This window comes from Sinohyriopsis cumingii, chromosome 12 (assembly GCF_028554795.1).
Source record: "Sinohyriopsis cumingii isolate HCF-2022 chromosome 12, ASM2855479v2, whole genome shotgun sequence".
Taxonomy (NCBI): Eukaryota; Metazoa; Mollusca; class Bivalvia; order Unionida; family Unionidae; genus Sinohyriopsis; species Sinohyriopsis cumingii.
The window spans coordinates 16631265-16651851 of record NC_142972.1 but is presented as its reverse complement, the minus strand read 5'-3'; the positions used below and the strand labels follow the sequence as shown (position 1 = coordinate 16651851).

The 20587-nt window shown below is 33.8% G+C and overlaps 1 protein-coding gene across 2 annotated transcripts in view; it reads right to left on the bottom strand.

The window, feature by feature from the left end:
• LOC149786032 (E3 ubiquitin-protein ligase rnf213-alpha-like) overlaps positions 1-20587 on the bottom strand; it is a 354737-nt gene that overhangs the window by 156033 nt on the left and 178117 nt on the right. For both annotated transcript variants that reach the window (XM_089976319.1, XM_089976318.1), the window contains exons 45-49: positions 18528-18761; positions 10643-10752; positions 9564-9701; positions 3312-3471; positions 1067-1140 (exon numbers count right to left, since the gene is read on the bottom strand). In XM_089976319.1, coding sequence (XP_089832445.1) covers positions 1067-1140; positions 3312-3471; positions 9564-9701; positions 10643-10752; positions 18528-18761 — 716 coding nt within the window. The remainder of the gene's footprint in view (positions 1-1066; positions 1141-3311; positions 3472-9563; positions 9702-10642; positions 10753-18527; positions 18762-20587) is intronic.

Here is a 20587-nt window from a genome sequence, read left to right as displayed (position 1 = left end):
TTCATTACATGAAGATGGACAAACTGTAGGCTGTTAATTTATTTGTATTCAGCTCAATAATACAAATGTAATTATTCTAAATTGTTTTTGTCTTTTTTTTGTCCTACCAGTCTTTTTATCCATCTATCCAGTTTGACTTGTTTATTTTTCTCCATGTGCAACTCCAACTCACTGACCACATGTCACCCCTTGCAGAGAGATCTGACTAGCAAAAAAACACCTCAACATTTAGGAGGGTTATAGAAAACTTCGCTTTTTGCAGACACAAGAATGGGGTAGTCAACTTACAGTTGAATCAGCTTATAAGCGAGTATATACAATAAATGAATGAAGGAACCCATGCAAAATGGAGAAAGAAATAAGATTAACTATTCAGTTTAACTCAACAATCTTCACAATGGGAAATACTGTTTTCTAAATGTTATAACAATATTCTGGCCTCACTGTATTCCAATGAACTAAATTTGCTTCTTGCATGAGGAATAAAGTTCATGCTAAATTGACAAAGACTCAGTAGTTTGTATTTATTACAACCATCTTTCAAACTTTCCTAAAATTTATTTTCATTTTCTACTGTATTAATGATATACATCTTCATTTCCAAATCACATCTAAATATTTGATAGCATCAATTACAATAATGTATTATATTTACACCATTATTTTCTGAAGCTTTCTCTGTAGCTGGAAACTTCATCCAGATTAGACCATATGTAATAGTCAACTGATACAATTTTTGAAACTTTGTGAAATAAAGTTGAATGCCTTCTTATGATCATGTCTTTTAATGACTTTTCTATATTCATTTGTCATTTAGTGACCTTTCTGTATTATTAACAGCCATATCTGAAATGGATCAGCAATTATTTAAGAAACTTAAATACATACCTTGATGCAGGATGTCATCTGTAAACATTTGGTACACATTATCTCATATTCATGACTTGCATGGAGACACCTGATTCACTCTGGTTTGTAATTTTGCAATATTCATTGGAAAACCAAACAAAATATATTAACAATGCAAAGATGTAAGCACAAGGCAATTTACATTGCTAATACTGACCTTTGTTTGTTGGTATTGTATAGACAGGCTTTGATCAAACCTGCTGTACTGCAGTCAGGGTCACCCAGTCGAGGCTGAAATCATAAGGTACATATACAAGCATAACTACCAATTGCTGATACATTCACCTTGATTATTCCTTAGTACCTGAGGCCAATACCAGATAGGACAAAGCAGAAATATGAAATTATCATGCAATGTATATGAACACATAAAATTTCCAATTGCAGGAGGGAGTATATTAGTCTGTCTGTAACAGAAATTAAATCTAATGTGTATATGTGACAGAAGGTCATTATTGACCTTTCACACTCAAGAAATTTTCTTCAATACTGGAAAAACCTGCTAAATCCCTCTATCAGACAATTAAATCAGAACCCCTCAATGGTTCTGCACCAACTCTCCTGCTCTTTATTATACAGTTACTGGTCAGGGAAATACTACATCTATCTAAATACTTCCAAATACCATAAAAAAACAGGTTTTTTTTAATGAGAACCTGTCACTAATCTTCATTCTCAGCATATGTTGTAAACATGACTTGATGACGACTGTATAGTACAAGCCATAAGTCATACAGGTCATATTGGTGTTCAACACTGATTATTTCAGTATTGGGTGTCAAATTTTAGAATTTGACTCAACATACCTTTAAATGACAATTATTCACTTTATTGGGATCCTCATACATACATATACCTTTGAAAGGTCATTATTTACACACCCTGAAAAGTACATATGGTAAAATCAATGTTAAAATATGTGGACAATTTTGGATGAAATGTCACCACGAAAGCTATGCATGCAATCTGATTACAATCGGATCTCCACTGTCCTACATGAAGATCTTATAGCAACCGCTTAGAGGTCATGTTCTGGTGACCTATGTTATTACCATAATCACTAATTTTATCAGTCAATCAGATGAAGTCTTTTATTTTTGCGTTTGGGAAACTGAGCAGTATGGCTGAAGAGCATCAGTGTGTCCTGAACAATTTCATTCACTTTCAGATTTCTAAAAGCCCCATTAATTTGGCTGATTTAAGGGTCACCAGAGCATGACCACTAATCAGTTACTGTCAGATCTTTATATAGGACAGTGGAGATCTGATTTTAATCTGACTGGCTATGCATGTTGATAAACAAATTTGTGCTACCCTATATTATGAGGATTAGACTCGACAAGCTCTCTTCTTGATCCAGTTTCTGACCTGACCACCAATGTAAAAGTCCATAGCAATTGATAATTTTCGTCTGGAAGCTTCTTGACGATAGTTAAGGTAGAACACTCAATAATCAAGACTGAATTGACTTTGGTTAAAGAAAATTAGCATTATATTTTAAAACGAAAATTTATATTTAAGATGAGTAAGTGTGCTTACATGACCCGTATGACTTTTACTAAACATAGTGGGGCCCCAAGTGGCCGAGTGATTAAAGCGCTGTCCTTTAAGGGTCACAGCCATCTCACCTCTGTCTGCATGGGTTCGAGTCTCGGATTCAGCCAATGTGGGTATGTGAGAAAGCTTGCCAGTAGCTTCTTGTGAGTCGGTGGTTCTCTCCGGGGTTTTCCCGGGTTCTTCCTCCACCATTAATACTGGCCGCCATGTATAGCCTATCCTGTGCTGAAAAATGGCGTTAAACCCTACAACAACAACAACAACTAAACATAGTATCCATCCTTCCTGGATGAGCATTTTCTATTTGATACTCATATCAAGACTGAATAAATGACTTCATGGTCACTGTAATCCCAGTTCACTAAAACTATGAATAAAGAATCTGAGACAGCCCATCAATTGTCATGGATGGCAACATTAAGGATAGTTTACTGTAGGATGTAAGAGTTACTTCCCTTTTGTCTCAAAGGCAGTAAATACAATCTGTAAGATTAAGTTTGATGCCAAAATATTTTACCAAAAAGGCCATTTTCCATTAGGGGTTTCAAATAATAAATAAAATTGTTTTTGTATCTGCAACTGTTAAAATACATATTGCAAAAATTCACACACCCAACAATAATACAATTCATATTGGTAATGAAAAAATAAAAGTGGCATCCATACATACCCTCCCCCCATTTAAAATTTAAACAACTGTTGCAAAACTAGGACATTCATAAAGAACAATTTACTGAAAGATCTGCCAAAAATGTTAAATTTTATTTCTTTATGTTGATTCAGTGCAACAAAAATAATAATTTTCCTCATATATTTGAGATTAAAAAGTAGTCATTCATACAGACCTCTGTCTCTTTGTCCACCATGGTCAATCTTTTGGCAAAGGTTTCTATTGGGCTGATAGCATCCAGTCCACCAAAATTCCTTTTTATGGAATGAAGAAGCTGGTACCATGTTGGGGGCTTCTTTGTTTGCTCCACAAAGGAATAAATCATCTTCATTAGACTGAAACATATAAATACATCATGAATAAATCTTTGATGGAAAGATTTGTTACTTATTCATATATTGTGTTGATGAAATATCTAGTTTGAAAGAATTTTAAAATAGTCACATTCTTAAACTTAGTAACAGTTCAAAGTGTGGTTTATAATAATTAAATGTAGCACATGATTTCTTGTTCTCTGTTAATGTTAAATTTTCCAGAACTATTGATCATACCCATCTTCATAAAATTCTCAGCTAAAGTCCACACTGAACTTTTACCAATAAATCACTTTGAACACTTTTAAAAATTGTTCTCTATATTTAGCACTACAGTGATCTCCCTCATGAACAGCCCCTTAACTAGCAGACACCCACTTTTTATGACCAGAATACCTTGGCACCCACAAGTTTGTGTTCAAAAGTACCACTCAGGAATGGCCACCTCTAACACAACCAGCATATGTATCCCTGAGGTTAATATTATTTCATTAATACCAATGTTCACAAGAAACGGGGTCAACAATGTCATGTTAGAGTTTTGGGCTTCACATGGCAGTTGAGTTTTTTTCTTTCTTTGATGATTATGACTGGATGCAATTGTCAAGATCATAACATGGTCAGAATAGGCTAAATATAGATTATGAGGATTAACACACAGAGAGAAATTAACTTGGAACAAAACAGGGTACCAGACAAAGACCGAAAAATCATGTGACAGTACATGTATCGATTCCTTTATAAACAAAGCATTTTGTCACCTCTACAAAAGTTTCAGCTGCATAATTAAGTTGCAGTACTGAGCAATTAGCAATATAGGAATAAATCATTAAAAAACTTGAACAAATCATCACATAAATGGAGAATTAATACTTTAGAAGAAAAAGCAAAAGTTATTTGACTTGATGACATTGGGGAGAGTTCATGATTTCTTGCCAAAATGTTTTTTAGGCCATCTTGGGAAGACTCAGATATAGAACATCATAACAGATAAGGAGAACATTCTGCGGCAGTGGAAAATGGAGTAAATGGAAATATAATTATATTAAATGCCAAGCAAGGTATGTACCTTGATTTCAATGACATTTTTGGATGGTTTTGACATGCACAGGTCAACAATACCCTACTCGCATTTCACATTTAAGAATAAGAGCTATTAATGTATGTTAACTTAAATAAGACAGTTTTTAAGACAAGAAGAACCTTTAAGTTATTTATAGCTTTCTTACTACATACACTTACTTGCCACAATTATAATCCCCCTCTGGAAAGGCCACCCATCTTATATGTCCACTTTCCCAGTGCAGAAGGGGTGGCCATATAAGAGGGGGACCACTGTATTCGTTACCAAAATACAAACACATTTAAAGCAGACATCTTGTTGATATGAGAGAAGTACATCACAAGACTGTAGTAGGACTTCTTGCCAGGTGAATTAATGAAGGTATAAAATATGGATATTAAACACAGTCAAGGTCTCAGGAATATAATGGTGCATGTCAAAACTGGTTGAATGTCAAGAAAATTTGGTAAAATCATGATGTGGAAAATAAGTCAGGAGGCCAGGTAAACAGGGGGAATAACTTCTTCAAATGACACCATGGAAAACTGGCATTCAAATTTATTCAAGACTTAATTTATATTAATCTGCATGCCAAATTTGGAAGCAATCCAACCATCCCCCAGTAATGTTATGCTGCAGAAATCAAAGTCAAAAGCTGGAGATTCAGGGTCCATAATGTTGCTAAATCATGTCTTCAGAAACTCAAAACACTTTCAGGGTCTTTGCCAAATTTGGTTAGCATCAAACTATTCCTAGTAGAGTTATCTTCCAGAAAACAAATTGCTGTGAGACTTATGGATATGATTAATATAGGTCCAACAAGTCTTTTCCTTATGTCAGCAATGTTGATACTATTTTAGATCAACATAACTTGGCAATCAATGCAAGTGATGCAGAACTAATATTACAGAATGATTTTTCTTCTTTCATTTATTGACTTTGCCTTCTTGACCAGAAAATCAAAAGGCTTCCCCTCTATCCTAAGTCAAAGTCTTCTACAAGGCTTGGTAAAAGTCTGTGAAAAAAAAAATGTTCTTGTCCAGAAATCATTTTTCTTCTATTAGACCTTGACCATTGAACTTTAAAACTCAAATTCAATAGGTTTCTTCCATACCCCAAGTTCATGTCATCCATATACACTGCAAATTTGTTTTAGTGGATACAGATAACCTGCAAATGTGCTTATGTTACATAAAGCAAGCATAGATCCCCTTTGAAATAATATATACACCATAAAATATACCCCTATTTGCTGAAGATGAATAAACTTGTAATCAAAACTGCTAAATTAAACCTACCTCGTTATGTCATTAATAATTGGTGGCTAGTGCCTGAAAATTTGAATTACCATGAAATTTTCAGCTTTTAAAAAGAAGTCATATATTTTGTTACAGTTTCTTTTTAAAATTTTTTTTTACATGTTCTCAGTACACTATAAATAACAATATGTGATGAAATAAAATTACATGTCAGTAATATCTACTGGCGGCAACACTTTAAAAGACAATATGAATTAAATAAATCTTATAAAGTTGAGATTAGTGCTTCAGTTTTAGCACTTAACTGGGTTTAAGTCTAATCATCATAAATGCAATATGCCCTCTTGTAAAGCTGGGTACCATGAAAAAAAATTGTACCATGGTATTTCTAAACATACTGCAATACGTACCACAGTACATTGCAATTATGTTACAGACCAACAATTTAATGTTTTGTGTCCAGGGACCAGGGACCTTTTTTTTCAAAATTTCCACTGTCAACAGGTGTAGCAAATATCTTGCTCTGATTTTTTTCAAAACAACATCATATTATATCCACTATATTATTTTAAAAAAAGAAAATAATTATACAGAGATAAAAATTATAAATAACTGATTGACTCAAAATAAGTTGCAACCCCCTCCCACACACCCCAAAATTTAAATGGTCAGTACCTTATATTGGATGGATTTGCTCTGTACATGTTAATTGTTGTACAAGTTATAATGCAAAAACTGTAACTTAAGATATATGATTAAGCTGACACCCCATGAGAGACATTGTGCTGACATTAGTGAGGTTAGTGATAAAAATAAGAAATGCTTACATTAAAGTCTACAATTTACTTGCTACACTGCTGCAGTGATAGGTAGAGAAACCATGAGTGGGATGCCAGAGAGGACAGGTGAACTTAAAATACAATTCCTCAACAGTGATAAAAAATTTGTGCACTTCAGAATTTATACAATTTCAACAGAAAACTGCTCTCCTGAAAATCTTTGAACGATTCTCAGTCTTACAAAGGAATATATGTACTTTATACAATGACATAGGCTATGAAATTCTGTCTTGTTTATTTTGTTTTTTTTTTAGTTTGTTGTTTTTAAATCTGAAAGTTGTCTAAAAGTGACATACATCAAACATGCAATTAAAGGATATATATATATATATATATATATAATTAATTTTGTATTATTTAAAAATGTTCAAAAAGGTAATCTGATTTTGATATCTAAGCATATGTCAGAGAGCATGGTCAATAACTGCTGAGGGAGGTGATTGTATTTTGAAGGTGACTGGAAAGAAAACATGAATACCAATTTGTGTTTATTACACATGATACAATTCTGCAACACATAATATCTTCATATCTGTAATAATTTCCTTAAACCTACTATAAACCTATTATACAAGGACTTATCAATGACATATCAGCATCAAAACTAATACTGTTAAGAAATGAAGCATTAAGTTTCAAGTATAGCCCCACATTTATATCATCTTTGTATGTTAAAAAACAAAAGCAAAAGAATACCTCCCTGCCTCACTCCATTAGTTATATAGAAAGACTTGAGTATTGCACTTATCAGCACACATAACACACCTATTTTCCATATAAGCTAACTAGAGTATGAACTATGTCGATGGGTATTTGATTGTTGAGCAACATTTTAAAGTGTCCATTAACTGACCGTATCAAATGCTTTACTAGCATCTAATAAACATGCCAACACATGGATACTATGTTGTAAATAATAGTTGACAGTTTCTTTACAGGTAGAGAGGCATAAGTCTGCTTAAGTTTTGTTTCTTAAAACCAAACTGATTATCAGAAATTGTGACTTCACATTGTTGTTGGGAAATACATTCTAATATTTTCAAAATAATTGCAGTGACAGCTATAGAAACAAAGTTATGTACAAACAAACAGATAAAATCATTAAAAGAACCTTGAGTATATTGTTAAAACATTGTACATAAAAAAATCTAACCCTGGAATTTTATTCCCCTTTTGTTTAGCTATAGTGCATCTGATCTCAGACAACACGATATAAACGATTCTAAAAAACTACAAAATTTAGGGGACTTGAATGCTGAAAGAGCATAATTGTCATTGGAATCATTTTTTTAAACACTAATGAGTAAGGCTTCAAAAATATTTTCCATACATTTCATGTTATTTTAGCCATGGTTCCCATCTATGCAAATTGGGACCCTAACAGAAGTTGCAGTTTTATTTGGTTTAGCTTCCTTCAGGAATTGATGTTGGTCTAAATTTTCAAATTGATTTGCAAGCATGTCTGCTGTTTTAATTCTTCCATTTAACACAGTGTAAGGGCACACTTAAACTGAGCTCTTGTTTGGCTCATTTGTTCATAGGAGGTTTACTGTTATCACTCCACACACTGATAGGCCCATGAGGAGGTTTACTGTTATCAAACCACACAGAGAGACCCATGTGGAGGTTCACACCATATAAGGTAAGCACTTTGGTGCATAGTTGTTCACTTTTTGACAGTTATTCCAGCCTGATATAACAGTGACCAGGTTTAGATTTCTAAGTATTTACCACTAATCAAAATTCATCTCCCATAGAGATTGAAAACTTCAAGCTGATGACTAAAATGTTGTATGTGTGAAAAGCTGTGTTATATCCATATGTATTGGAATATTTTTTTCTGTCTGACATATCTTATTAAAATAACTGTTTCAAGGTTTCTCCATTTTGTATACCTTTATCCCTATTTGAAGGCACATCAGCACCATTTGTTAGACATATGTCATGGTGCTTTTTGTTAGAGTAAGTCAAATTCTATTATGTTTTTATTTTGATGTAGTTATATAAACAATGTTATAATTTTAATAATGGCTCCCATATTTGATGGTGGATAGGCATATTTTTTATAAATGTGAATGGCACTTTTGTTGGGACACTTTCTGTCAAATCTGGTCTAATGCCAAGATGATTTTTGTTAAATTTGGAAAATATTTTGTAAAGCTGTCTTTAGATGGTTTTAATTTAATGGCAGATAGGGACTGTTTGAACAAATATGAAAGAACTTCATGCCAGAATGGTTTTGGTCAAATCTGATATAATGATGAGTGGTTTTGAGAAGAATGATCCCCATATTTATGGTGGATTGGAATCATTTGAACAAATCTGAAGAATAAAACTTTGTGCCAGATTCCATATATAAAATTTAGTACAAAATTCCATTGAATTATTTTTGAAAAGAAGTTGTATAAAAGTTTAATTACTTTTAGCAACAGTGGTCACATTTGATGGGGTTCATGACATATGCAAAACAATTTAACAAATTTGTTTGCAGCTGATGGGACTAGCAAGTTAAGGAATTTACTAATCATGTTTATTCTTCACTAGTCCTTTGTACACTACCAGTCAAACAGGAACCTGACTAGCTTTGGATGAGTGGACTAATGTTAATTTTTGACTAATGATGATAGTAGGCTACCTTTAAAATTTAATAAAATTTTGTTGAGCAATTTTATGAGGAGGCTGCAAATAGAACTGTAAATGAAAAATGAATGATATACAAAGGATTTTCTATAAACCAGATGAGCTAAAAACAAAAGACCCCACCCTATATTTTGAGACCACATTTTATTTAACTAGATGAGATACATATAAAAGGAAATAAACTTTATCATTCAGCATAATCTAAAAAAGCTTTAGCACTAAGCTTCATCTTGGGCATGGACAATGAGAACTGACTGCCTTGATATACTGTATGCTGCAACTGTGTAAACTTTATTTCTAAAGAGTACAAACCTGTAGAAATCACGGAGACCAAAGAATTCCCGAAGTTTGTCTGAGGCTACTTTAAAGAGATCCAGGTAAGATTTTGCCAGGGGTTCAATGAATGGCTCCACAAGCTTGGAGACATGACCCTTAGCAGACCAGATCCCTCTGCAATCAAAAAGTATACGTGAACATTTATACTGTCATGGTCAGAAAACTTCACAATACCATATCACAAATTAACAGCAACTCTCAGAGCAATCAGCTAAAGGATTCATCAATCCATTCATATATCGATATGGGTTTCAGATTTAATTTTCTGTACTTTTATCAACTATATATAATTTGATACTGGTAATAAATGAGAGTTAAAAGAGATAATAGTAGCAAATATATAACATATATTAGTTAAAATATTTAACATGAATGAGAAAAATGATCTCCTACATGGAATTCTATACCCAATACACAGATCTCTTTCCTTTTTGTCTGGGTATTGCCATGCATTTATACAACAAATATAATCCTACCAGTTTGTGTGTGTGTGTTTGTGTGTGAGTTCTTAACATAGCTATTACAATTGTTCAGTCATATCGCAAGGATGTCTACAGTGTGGCAGTTAATAGTGATGCCTAGCACTAGGGCATCATGCCGCAGACATGTGGCATAATGTTCCACCCAGTTATATTACCCTGACACACGGCCGATCAGTTCTAACATTAACCTCTTAATGCTGAATGCCAAGCAAAAAACTGCTAGTACCATTTTGATAAGTCTTTTGTATGACTTGGTCAGGGTTACAACCCATGACCTCCTGTATCCAAGATGGACATTTTTAACAGTTAGGCCACAGGAGCAGTCTCCTACCAGCATATTAATAAAAAAAAGTACATAATATAGAAGGACAACAGTGTAGGTTTCTGACCTCATTAATCCTATAACATATTTTTTTTTAAAACTGAATAAATGACTCCTTTGATTTTTGTTATCCCTTAACCTTCATAAAATAACTTTTCATCCAACATATGACTTCAGTTGGGATGGTATTGGTATGGTGTTTTATGGCATAGTAACACAGGTAAATTTCATATATTCAAAATGTAACTAACTCTGCAGTGTTCACAAGTTCTTCCAGGTCAGGTACCTCCCTCTGCACCAAAATTCCACGGTTCATCTTAGCAGGGTCCAAAGCCCAGTTAGAAATACCAATGAAAGCAACCTGTCAAAATATTAAATTTTCTCTCTATTAATTATGAAACCCATCAAAAAGACCTTAGCAACAATCTAAAGAAAAGACAAGATAGGAAAAAAGGTTTTGGCCTGCAAACGCTTTCAAAATTTTTTTTTTTTTTTTTATCTTCTCTTATCATAAGAAAAGACACACAACAAAGACTATTTTGCATCTGTGACTATTTTGATTCATTGGTCATTATACTAGCTGTTATTATTGCAATAATATGATAAGAAAACAAGTGTCCCTTGATGGAACTGGCACTCTATTAGTCAAAAAGAATCTCCAGGAATTCAAGTCATGGCCATTTCCTCATTTTACCTGTCAAGGGTTAAAATCTCTGATATTCTTCAGCAATAACAAGATTTTCAAATTAGCTGCTGTGGTGGACATACTAGATGTCAGATTGGCACCATTTTCAATCAGTGAGACACCATTTAGATCAACAAATCATCATAAAATGTCCTTTAATCGAAACCTCATGATGATATGACTTTCTGTTTTGGATGAGTAATGATAACAAGATTTTCAAGATGGCTGCCATGGTGACCACCCTGGTTTTCAGATTAGCACCATTACCATTTAAGAACAACCAGACACCATAAGACATCTTTTGGTGAAAGCAAAACACTGGTATCACCAACCATCTAGGAGAAGTGGCAATAGCATGATTTTCAAGATGCCCATTGTAGTGGCCTTATTTTAAGTGAGATCATCATTATTGTTTGTGACCAAATATATATCACATAAAGTCTTTCTGTGCAAAACCCATGCTGAAATGACCATTCCTTCTTAAGTAGTGATAACATAATTTTCAAGATGACCATTTGAAACATTGGGATTGGCACTATTTTCAATTAAGACCAACTAGACATCACAAGTGAAAACTCCATACTGATATGTTCATCCATTCTGGAAGAGCAGAAATAACAAAATTTTCAAGATGGCCATAAAGGACATCAAATTGTCACCATTTTCAACTAGACATTATAAGAAGTCTTTAACTTAAAACCCCATGCTGATATGATCATCCATTCAGGAGGTGTAGCAATAACAAGCTTTTCCAGAAAGCGACTGTGGTGATCATACTGGACATCATATCAGCACCATATTCATTTGCTACCAACTAGACATCATAACAAATCTTTTGGTAAAAACCAATGTCAACTGGTTCACGATTAGTCTTAACATCAAGATGATGGCCATATTGGACATGAGATCAACATCATTTTCATTTAGGCCTGACTAAATGTTATAAGAAGTCTTATAGTAATCCATTCAGTGGTATTCATAACACAATATATATATATATATATATATATATATATATATATATATATATATATATATATATATGATGTTTCCTTTTTTTATAGCACCTTTCATTATAACTTGATTATTGATAAAGGCATCTTGCTATAAACCCAGTGACCAAAACTAAGCCATTGTATTTGAATTGGTGTATCAAATGACTGACAATATCAACTGAAATGGAACAACATAAAACTTACCATTACATTTTTTTCCTTGCTGGAACATTATTATTTGACAAAATTAAGTGCATAAATACAATTATATGAAAATATATTTAATTTGCATAAAAAAATTATTTCTACACATCTGACTAGCATCTAGTTTTGATAACCAACCACCCCTGAAAAAATTACACAATAAAGTAGGATACTACCACAATCAAAAGTTATTTAAGTGGCGGGAATAAAAGAAAGCATTTTGTTTACGAAGCAGGACTCAAAATTAAAGTTATTGAATATGCTGAAGCAAATAACAACTAAGCAGCAGCATGCAAATTTTTGTAAATGAGAAGCAAGTATGGGAATGGTGGAGAAGAATGCACCATTAGAAGAGATGCCAAGAACAAAGAAGGCACATTGGACTGGAAGTGCTTCATTACCTGAACCAAAGAAAGAACTCAGCAATTTTGTTAGTGAATGTCAACAAAAAGGATACAATGTCACAGAAACTACAATTCGTCTGTGTGCCATGAAAAGTGTGAAAAATCACAAATACAAGTCTGCAGATTCATCAAAATTTATTGCATCAGCCAGTTGGTGTTATTCTTTTATGAATCAGCATGGTATCTGCCTCAGGCATTGAATGAAGAAAGCATAAAGGCAACCAAAAGGCTTGGAAGAAAAATTGAATCATCTCAGTTTTTTATCGAACACAGAAAGAAGTGCTCATTCGAACTACCACAAATCAGAAATGTGGATGAGATGTCTATGACTTTTGACATTCTGAGAAACAAACAGTCAATGCTGGTGGTGAGAAAACTATTCTGATAAAAATGACTGGTCATGAAAAAAGATATTTCAAATTCACCATGTAGGTCAAAGACACATGGGACTTGATTCCATCAGAAATGATTGCCAAATCACTTTGAAAGTGCTGCATCAGCAATGCCATGGTTGGAACTGAAGGTGATGCCATAATTAATTCAGATGACAATGAGAACGAGAAGCCAAACGACATATCATCAGATGACTCTGATTACAACAATGATATCTAGGATGAAAGCACACCCATAACAGAAGCCACGTTTCATGAACTGTATGGCAATTCAGATAATGAACCAGATTACGAAGGATTGTAGTGAATTTTTTTTATATATTTCAGGATCTCATGATTTTATTATTTAAATTAAGACTTAACATTTAAGTCTAAAGTTTTTAATACTGTGTTTGACTTTCAACATATAAATTAATGTTCATACTTTCATTTTCATTAGGCTTGAAGATAATATTTTATTTTAATAATGTTATTTGCCTAAATAAATGCATTGAAAACTTAGTACATAAATTCTGTGATGTCGTCATGGACTTATGGGTCAGCTTAAATGTGGGTCATGCACTTTTTATACTTTTACCAGTTCAGTTGGTGGGAGGGGGTCAACTTATACGTGAATGGGCTTATACATGAGTATAGCAAAATAGCCTGTAGAATTACTATTAAAGGCATCCAAACATACATTTGGAGTTTCTCAGGGGGATCAGTGAGACAATGTGAATGTTCAAATGTGAATGTTCAAATTTCTTTATTTTTAAGCACAATACAAACAAGATTTAAAAGGGGCCAAGAAAGGTTCCTATCATACCACATCCTTTGACTAAATAAGCTCAAACATATACTGCAGTTAAATATTAGTATTCATCCATACAGTAATGAATAATTGTACTATAATACTTTCAAAGATATCATGCTGGCATCAGCGTAGCTCTATTCCATGAATACGGGATTAACCCAGAATACAATCTTATACTGGGGTCAGCCTAGCACATAGTCTACTTAAGCTGGGATCAGCCCAGAATACACTTGAATCCTGGGATCAGCCTAGCACAGATTTTATTTGAGCTGGGATCAGCCTAGCACAGTCTACAGAATCTAGGATCAGCCCAGATTATACTTTAATGCTGGGATCAGCCTAGTACCAATTATCATTGAGCTGGGATCAGCCCAGAATACATATTAATGCTGGGATCAGCCTAGCACCAATTCTACTTGAGCTGGGATCAGCCCAGAAAACAGTGTAATGCTGGGATCAGCCTAGCACCAACTGGGAATCAATCTTTTACATTCAGATTTTAGCCCATGTGTAGCCCCCACAGAGAGAGCCAAATATTTATAAATATTTTAATTAAGTATTGATGTTATTTTAGTTATGAGTTTGATGTTGTAGAATATTGGTAATAATGAACAGTGGCATGTTTGAGAGAAAGGGAGAGAGTGAGAGAGAGATGAATGCATATACTCATGTATCCTATATTTCTTACAATGCATGTATTAAATCTTTCTTTGTACAATTCAGTATTGTTTTGTTGTGTCTACACAATGGATAAAACTAGAGTCCTCAAAGACAAGAGTCCCTTGAAAGGTCTAATGCTATACTGGTAAAATAAATATCAAGGAATTCACAAGTCCATTTGACCTATTTTGATTCTTTCAAACTACAGAGTATGGAAGCCATAACTCATATATTCTAGAGAAAATCTCACATACCAAAACAAATATATTTTCTTGTATGTCTGAGTTGACATATTCACAAGCCCACTGCAGTAAAAAGAAATCTTTCTCGTCGTCAATTACCTTGAAAAATAGACATGGATGGTATGTATGCCTATGCATGTATAGAATTAAAGGTACATCGGCACAGTTCCGGCTGCATAGTGCAGAATAAGTTTAGGCATCCCCCAAAAAGGCAAATAGAACAATGATATAGACTACTGTAATATGCACATCATATGCATGTCCTGTGTTTGGAAACCATATTTTTTTCTCTCAACTGAAGTGACCTTGACTATGGTTCTCCCTTATGCAAAATTGCATGCCATCTACAACATCTGGTAACTGTAGATGGTTAAGGACTCAAATTATGATAATGCAACCTTGTGTTCAAGAGAAGCAAAAGAAAAAAAAAGATTTCAATAAGGCTACCATTGTGACCATGTTGGGAAATGAAAACCAATATAACCAACCCATCTGAAGTTAGAGCAGCATTAACTAGATTTTAAAGATGGCCATCATGGTCAGTGTTTACTCCATCATTTCAAGAAAATGGGCCATTATGACTCCATGGATCAAATTCATGAGATCCTTTCAACTTTCAGAGGGCAATTCCTATTATTACATCATTAACTACCAGTATTTATTACTTGCTTTTCACATCACCATAATATTTAAAATATTGATTTCATACATTTCTTGCTGAATTATTTTAAAATGTTTTCATATTTTTATTTAATATGAGAATGACTTAAGATAATTAAATAACTGTGTGACTATATTTAACTCCATCATAGTTTGCTTCTTTCAAACTGTTTTACTGTCAAGAAAAACAAAATTATTTCTTATTCAACATTTTTCAGACAAGAATTTAATTTGGGATTATTAGCAGTATTTATTAACTGGATCAACAGATTTTCAAAAACTACAGCTCCAGACACCCATTTTCAATTTCCTTAGAGAGCTTTGGCATTGTTTGTGCTTAAATGGCTGAGTTATCAATCCCAATACCAAAATCAGATTTTGGGCAATGCCTTCTTTGTAATCATCATTAACTGAAGTTCAGTCACTAATTCCTACAGCCACTACCATACCTGCCAAACTTCCACACAGTTTGGGCAGATTTTGGGACTCAGAAAGTGCATTTTAAGATCAAAGGGGAGTAGAGTGCACAATCCCCCATAAGCAACATCATAGAATTGAAAACATGTTCATCGACATGTTATTCCATAGAAAATGACGGAAATTCAACTCTGAATAAAATAAAATAAAATATCTAACTTTTCTAAAGCATTTAATACAATTTCTGTTTTCTTTTTATTCGATTCCAAGTAAATAATGTATTAAACTATTGACAAAATGCAATGTAATGCAACAGTCATGGTTCTAACATAAATTCTAGGTCATCAAATGCATTCAGCACATGACTTCCTCAGATGGGCCAACTATCTCACAAATGTACAGGAATAAAAGAATAAGTAATGTGCAGAACCCAGTGACTCACCTGAATCAATGCAACAATATTAAATAACTCCTTGAAAAATCTTTAGCACTAAACTTTAACATTGTTGACGATACTGATAAAACCATCACAACAAGAAAAATATATTTCTCACCATATTAATGAAGGTCACACAAAGAAAATTCTAACCTCACATCTGGACAGGATATTAAAATCTAATCAAAAGAAATTGAGATATTTGTCAGGACCATATCAAGCCTCACATCTGGTACTGGGCTCCTTTCCTGAGTTTTATTTTCCTATTTCACATAATCAAAATTATAAATGAACTAGAACTGTTTCCACATGCCATAAATGACCCCATCAGTCAAATTACAAATAAAATTGATGGGCCATTACTCAATGACATTCTGCAAAAAGATATTGACACAAGTCCCTCAAAGGGACTGACATTCTACTGGCCAAAAATAAGTTCCTGGAATCCAAAATAAGATGGTTTCTTCTTTTGAACCACAAAGTGATGAAACCTTCTGTTAGCTTAATTGGATACATTTATAAGATTAGTGCCATTTTCATTTAAGACAAAAATAGACATCGTAAAAAGATTTTCATTAAAACCCCATGTCTATATGACCATTCATCCAGGAAGAGTAGCAATAACAAGATGGCCATAAAATCATGACCATATTGGATGTAAGATTAGTACAATTTCCATTCAGGACCAACTAAATATCAAAATGAAGTGATTGGATGTAAGATTAGCACCATTTCCATTCAGGACCAACTAAATATCAAAATGAAGTGATTGGATGTAAGATTAGCACCATTTCCATTCAGTAACAACTAAATATCATAATGAAGTGATTGGATGTAAGATTAGCACCATTTCCATTCAGGACCAAGTAAATATCAAAATGAAGTGATTGGATATAAGATTAGTACAATTTCCATTCAGGACCAAGTAAATATCAAAATGAAGTGATTGGATGTAAGATTAGCACCATTTCCATTCAGGACCAAGTAAATATCAAAATGAAGTGATTGGATGTAAGATTAGCACCATTTCCATTCAGGACCAAGTAAATATCAAAATGAAGTGATTGGATGTAAGATTAGTACAATTTCCATTCAGGACCAAGTAAATATCAAAATGAAGTGATTGGATGTAAGATTAGCACCATTTCCATTCAGGATCAAGTAAATATCATAATGAAGTGATTGGATGTAAGATTAGCACCATTTCCATTCAGGACCAAGTAAATATCATAATGAAGTGATTGGATGTAAGATTAGCACCATTTCCATTCAGGACCAAGTAAATATCATAATGAAGTGTTTGGATGTAAGATTAGCACCATTTCCATTCAGGACCAAGTAAATATCATAATGAAGTGATTGGATGTAAGATTAGCACCATTTCCATTCAGGACCAAGTAAATATCATAATGAAGTGATTGGATGTAAGATTAGCACCATTTCCATTCAGGACCAAGTAAATATCATAATGAAGTGATTGGATGTAAGATTAGCACCATTTCCATTCAGGACCAAGTAAATATCATAATGAAGTGATTGGATGTAAGATTAGCACCATTTCCATTCAGGACCAAGTAAATATCAAAATGAAGTGATTGGATGTAAGATTAGCACCATTTCCATTCAGGACCAAGTAAATATCATAAAGAAGTGTCTTGATAAAAATCCATGTTAATATGACCATCCATCGAGAAGAGGTAATGAAGACAAGATTTTCAAGAAGACGACCATGGTGTCCATCCTGAAGATATTTTTGCCTCAGTTTAATTTATGATGAACTAAACATTATAAGAAGTCTTTTAGTGAAAACCCCAATGGAACCATCAAGACTGATGTGTCTCTTAAGTTTGGTGGCAATCTTTCCCAAAAGTCATCACAAAAACTCTTCTGGTCTATGAGATAAAAATCAAACTTAAACTAAGCTTTCTAAATACAAATCCTTTTACTAAACTTGGCTTCAATCCATTAAGTCCTTGAAAAGTTAAAAAAGTGGAAACTGAAGGGCAGTTAGGGGTCACAACAAAAATGATGAAAATGAAATTTATTTTATGTCTTTTTAAAAGGAAGTCTCAAATGAAATTAGACCTCTAACCATGACAAACATGATAACATGACAAACGGACATCAATAATACTATATCCTCTTCCAAAGACCCAGTGACAGCATACAAACAACAAGTTTCCAAATATGTCTAGATATTTCGTGGTTAATTATGTTAATGAAAATGAAGTTATTAAATGGAAGCTGCCTTTTTGTGTGGTTCTGGTTTTTCATCTCCTTGGCAGCCATCTTCCAGGAGAGGATGTAGTGTCTTCAGAGGCATTCTGGGACTGTCCTCTGCAAGTCCAACTTCATCCAAAACAACGACTGATACAAATCTTTCGAGATCTTTGTCCTTTTGAAACTGTGCACACTGACGGAAAGTTCCCACAATTCCATCTGGTGTTGAGAGTGGGCTGCATTGGAAGGATACCATCTGAACCTAAATGAGTTGAAAACAGGTATGTTACATAGCCCACTTACAATATTGAATTAATTTTCTATTTAATACAAGCATTTCACACAAACCAAGTGCTAAACAGTTCTCTCTGTAGATATTAGTAGAGTCTGGAGGTTATTGACCAACAGGTCTTAATGACCTTGATCTTTCTTAAAGGCATGTGGCTTTTAATTACTGCACAGAAACCCCAGAAATATCTTATCTTACATACCATGACTACAACCTCTGACCTTTAGACCACCAAACCTATAGTTTTCTTTATTAATTTTGGTGCAAAGTTATACCCCCCATAAGACCAATAGCCCTCTTCTATAATTTAAATACAAACAATCTACATGCTCTGTGAAATGTATGTACATATAGTTGTAGAACTAGTGTTATTATGCAAAAAAAGCTCTTTCTTTTCAAATCAGTGACATTCAAACTTTTCCCTCCCAAGTCAATATACTTCTTTCTTAACCAATGTGTAAGTCGTCCACAAACTTTGGTGAAGTCACATGGTTGAGAACTGAAAATTTTGTGCAGATACCATTTTTTCTTTCAGTCACATTAACCATGACCATTTGACCCCAAAAATCAGTACGTAGGTTTCTTCCTAAAGTGGTCTAATGTGGGAGGTCGTGGGTTCGATCCCCGGTCGAGTCATACCAAAGACTTACAAAAATGGTACTAACAGGTGCCTTGCTTGGCACTCAGCATTAAGATGTTAGTGTTAGGACTGGTCGGCCTGGTGTCAGGATAATGTGACTGGATGGGACATCATGCTACATGAGTGCAGCATGATTCCCCAGTGCTAGACATCACTATAAACTGCCACATTGCAGACATCATAGTGATATGACTGAAAAATTGCTAAAGCTACGTTAAAAATCCGAAACACACACACACGCTTCCTAACGCCCAGTGCAAGCCACACACAATTTTTGGTTGAGGTATGTGATGTAGAGCTAACTGTACAATAACTGTAGAGAAAACATTTTTCTTCTCTCAGTCACAGTGACTTTGATATCTGAACATTTCATTCCAAAATCAACAGGGTTCTTTCTGAGACCAAGTGCAAGTCATCCACAGCACATGGTAACCACAGATAACAAATAACTCAGTTTATTGCAGAGAAACAATTTTGCTTCTTTCAGACAGTGACTTTAACCTTTGACCTTTGACCTGAAATGGATTGGTTTTTTTACTGCCCCAAGTGCAAACCAATCCACAAAGTCTGGTAATTAAAGATGATGGAAAACTCAAGTTACTGTGCAGAAAACATTTTTCTTCTTTCATTTACAGTGACCTTAATATAAAACCTTGTAATCTGAAATCAAAAAGCTTCTTCCTTACCAAACTATCTACAAAGTCTGGTAATTATATATGAAGAACTTAACTGATTGTGCAGAACTATTTTTCTTCTTTCCAGTCCTAATGATCTTGACCCTTTTAGCTTTTGAGCCTGAAATCAATAAGCTTCTTCCTTACCCAAAAGTGTGAGTTATCCACAATGTTTTGTTAACTATAATGGTGGACAACTTTCATATGCAATAGTTTCCTGGTATGGACATATCAAAACTTGCAGCAAGCAGAGAGTGAATAAAATAGTTTCTATAAATTTGAGAAAAATAAGTAATCATTCAAATTTATATAGATACAAGAGCCATTGCAAGCAACTATGGCATTAAAAAGCCATTCTGTCAATTTTGGTCAGACACTGTTGTACAGTTTTTGAGAAATCATTTAAAGATTATGGCAGTTTTAGTAACAATTTGCTGGTAGATCCATATTTTTGGTACAAATGTGGGAGAGACTTTTAGGTATGA